The 4,109-nt window shown below is 35.3% G+C and overlaps 1 protein-coding gene across 1 annotated transcript in view; it reads left to right on the top strand.

Annotated features, from left to right (window-relative positions):
- The window catches only part of LOC108366900 (putative nuclease HARBI1), a gene marked incomplete at its 3' end in the record, with an annotated part of 16,744 nt that extends 12,872 nt beyond the window's left edge, over positions 1 to 3,872 (top strand). Inside the window, exons 2-3 of the mRNA XM_017621386.1 lie at positions 3,538 to 3,685; positions 3,806 to 3,872. Coding sequence (XP_017476875.1) covers positions 3,538 to 3,685; positions 3,806 to 3,872 — 215 coding nt within the window. The remainder of the gene's footprint in view (positions 1 to 3,537; positions 3,686 to 3,805) is intronic.
- Between the last annotated feature and the right edge of the window lie 237 nt (positions 3,873 to 4,109).

Genomic DNA, 4,109 nt, shown 5'->3' with positions numbered 1-4,109 from the left:
CGAGTGCTCGTTTGCAAACAGCGTCGCCTGTTGCTCGTGAGTTGCGCAAGCTCAGAGCAAACTAACGAGCGAGCAAGGGGCTAAACTGAGCAAATCCGAACTCTGGGCTCAGATGGGCTACCTGGCAACACTGATGTACTATTTACTGGCTTAGCCCGGTCTCCAACCCGTATTGAAGGAATTTTTTTTTCGCTGTGCCAGAGCAAGTGGTGAAACTCACCACAAAACCACGAAAGGCACCTTTTACGAGATTACAAATTCCATGGTGTGTTCGGGGAAACAGCGATCGGTCAATTTGTGCTACGTTTAAAGGTCTGTTCGATGCAAAAGCAAATGGCATCAAATGTAATTAAATAAAATCTCACACCGATGGTCGCCTTCTACAGATCTCCCTTACCCCAAACACGAAACCTTACGCTGAAATTCATAGAAAAAAAGCATTTTTAAACATAATTTAAGAAGAAATTATCAAAATGGGTATATAGAGTTTTAAATCAAAGAAAAGTTTCAAAAAAGCGTATTTTTAAAAAGTCGGTGTCAGGGGGCATAGATCTCCAAAAAGTGTAAATTTGATACTTTAGTAGCACAACGGGAACACTGGTTTACAGAAAACAGTTGCGTTTTCGTATTCTCCAGCAAAAAATATCCAGCAACTTGCCAGTAACCAAATTTCGGAAAGTAAGCTAATGTTTACTCCAAATGAGGGAAATATGCACGAAAGTACGAAAACGCAAAACCAGCAAGAAGTTGCTAGTTTTATGAACAGCTGTTTAATTTGTTATTTTCCGATGCAGTTTTCTAAGAAAACTAGTATTTTCCATCTTATTACATATTTAAATAGGTTTATTTCGTCAATTGCAACTCTAAAAGCACCATAAACAATTATTTTGTTAATATGAATTACATTAAGCATCATGCCATCAGCTGTTTTTCTTACTAGCAAAATAGCTGCAGTGAAAATTTATCCAGTAAAAATCCAGTAAAACTTGCAAGTTCAGCTGTCATTTTTGCTCTCTCAATTTCCGCACTTTTGCTAGTTTCTTGCAAGTTTTTGCGTATGAAAGCGACATCCAGTAAAAACCAGTAAAATTAGTACTGGCAAAAAAATAGTAATCGATTGATTAATCGAAAGCACTCAATTAATAATTGCAATTAATCGTAAGAAATTAACCGATTTATCGGTCATTTCGATTAAAATCGAAAATTAATAAAAACCATTTATAAGTTACAAGAAACTGACTTATACCCCGTGTCAAAATTACAGCGCACGACAAGATTTTTTTTGTTCCTTAATTTTTGTCATTTTTTTAAATATAGCTCTTTCTTTAGCAAAAAAACGTATAAATATAAATATATCAATGTGCAATATTAAAAAAATCAACAAAAAATTCCAGCTTTTTAATTAGATTTCTTATGCAGAATTTCCATTGGCATTGAAATAATTCCATGTGGAAATGAGCATAATGACAATTTTTTTAACGTAATGACACGATTATTTTTTAATGCCGAACTTCGTCATTTGTCATTTTTGCAATTTAATGCCTAGTGGAAATCCGGCATTAAAGTTTAAACAGAATCAAATCGCCCAGAGAAATTCGTCGGAAGAAAGTTCGCAGACAAAACTGAAACACACCGCAGTTTATGGAATTGCACACAACAAATGTGACGACGAATTTCGTGTGACGAACTTCGGCAAGAATAGATTTATTTTTAATTTTGCCGCTGCCGCCGGCCACAAAATCAGCTCTCAGTGAAAATGGAGCTTTGTTTCCCCATTTTTCTATCAGATAATTATCAGCGAGAATCAGAATAGCAAAATTTGGTAATTCATCGTTCGCTTTTGTATTTTTATGCGTTTTTATTTGCCATTCAATTGATGCGAATTTCGTTTCTGTTCTGTTTTACTATAATAAATAGACATCACTAGGGCGGCAGTCCCAGGTTTACCAGACAGAAAGGGAATTCTAGTTACCTCATCATTTCCCAAGGCTACATCCCTGAGGCGATAGCCCCAGTTGGTGCACACCAAAAGGAGAATCCTATTTGGTAAGGGTTATAATCCTAAAGCGCGGCCGAAGGCCTCCTACGTAAAAAAGAGTTTTGTGAAAAAATACTGTGGATAGTGTAGCCGGTGTTGGACAGACTAGGGTTGTTTTATATAAATACTTTTTACAGTGAGAACTCTTGACAGTATACTCTATATCAAATAAAGGCTTGATTAATTTTCCATTTAATTCTAACACTCAATCTTATAACAAATAAGGTGATTAAAAAAAAAAATGGTTTGTATAGATTTCTTTAGTATTTTTTTAATTTTAATTAAATTTTTGTAATAACTATTTAAAATATATGTATATGTATAAGTTACGTATATCAAATTTTCAAAATCCATCCAGTAGTTTTTAAGTAATCTTGATTTCAAAAATAGCTTATTTGATAATTCTTGTTGTTGCTGTTTGCCCAAAAAAATAAGTATACCGTTATACTTAGCTCAATCACCTCTATCGATTCCAACTTTTTATTTTTTTTTATTTGAGATTTGGAGCCCTACTGCATTTGTTCCATAGAAAATTCCAATACTGAAGTATGTGGCACTTACCACCGATTTTTGGCATCTTTCTGTTGGGTAATGGTGTTGGCTATTTTCTTCCATATAAAATAGAAGAAAATGCGCAACGCCGAGTTCGGAAAACACATTGAAAATATGTGCATACCTGAGTTTTGATTTTTTAGCAGCAACTTAGGTTAAGCTTGTGTTGCGGTTTTTGGCAAAAATGTCGTTTAAAAAACTTGCAGAATACGAGAATGTAAAAACATCCAACTTACAGCCATATTCCGTCACACTGACAAAACTCACCGCGATGACAATTGATATAAAAATGACAATTGCAGCTTTTTGGTATTCGCAGCAAAATTCAAAACTCGAATCATGCCAATTTTCATTTTATTGTCATGACCTATTTGGCAGGTGACAAGGCAAAAACATATGTTTGTGTTGACATAAAAAGTGCGACGATTTAATAAATTTGTGAAAAAAATATAAAAAAGACTAATTTCAATGGCAGAACAAATTTTAGTTATTTGCGCAGCCGTGCTTGTGGAAGACGAGCAAAAGCTTGAAAGGAAGCGAGCTTTGAGGGAGCTCAGGGACGACAGCGACCCGTTTTCGATGCAGGAGATAGTTTTTTATCCAAAATTTTCGCTTCCTAAATCCCTTTGTCGTGAACTAATGCATTAATTGGAGCCACGCGACCATCAGAAGTCCGCCATCCCTTTTCTAATAAGATTTTTGGGGAGCCTGTATTTCTACGCGCATGGTTCATACCAGAAGTGTGCAGGAAACAACTTCCAAATTGCGATGAGCCAGCCGTCCGTGTCGCGCGCCATTCATCACATCTCAACGCTAATAATGGAAGTTAAGGGCGGCGAAATAAGGGTCCCCAAACCTTCAAATGAGGTTTTGGAAGTTAAAAAGCGGTAATAAATAGAATTTTTTAAAAAAGGTGAATTCAATTTATGTTATATCATTACTTTCAGCTTTTATACGGCATTTAAGATTAAGGGAACGATAGGTGCTGTTGACTGCACGCACATAGGCATAGTCGCTCCATCATCAACAGACCCAAGTAACCCTCTATGCATGTATATGAACCGGAAAGGTTTCTACAGCATTAACGTAGAGGCTGTAAGTGTTACTACATATTTTTTTTTACATACGGTAAATGATAGATAAAATTAAAAATCAAAGCAATGACAATTCTGTAAGAAATCTAATATATTGTTATACAAGTTTCTTTCTCGATAGGTATGTGATCATCGTTTGGTGTTCACGGCTATAAATGCAAGATTTCCAGGATCCTACCACGACTCCGGTATTTGGACTACATCCCCAACACTCCTTCANAAAAAAATACCATGAAAAATATTTTGAATATTGCAAAAAAAATCGATGCAAAATATTTTTGTAAGTGACTGTATTGTGTACAGCAGTGCCTATGTAACTATATAAAAAGTTTTAAATCACTGTTTGAGATCAATATAAGATGTTATCAGTATATANCACGCAAAGGCTCGAAATTGCGTAGAAAGAGCTTTCGGTGTTCTGAAAT

This window comes from Rhagoletis zephyria, unplaced genomic scaffold, assembly GCF_001687245.7.
Source record: "Rhagoletis zephyria isolate East Lansing unplaced genomic scaffold, Rhagoletis_zephyria_1.1 Rzeph_scaffold_02437, whole genome shotgun sequence".
NCBI classification, from domain to species: Eukaryota; Metazoa; Arthropoda; class Insecta; order Diptera; family Tephritidae; genus Rhagoletis; species Rhagoletis zephyria.
The sequence above is the reverse complement of the archived record's forward strand: the minus strand, read 5'-3'. Positions and strand labels throughout refer to the sequence as shown.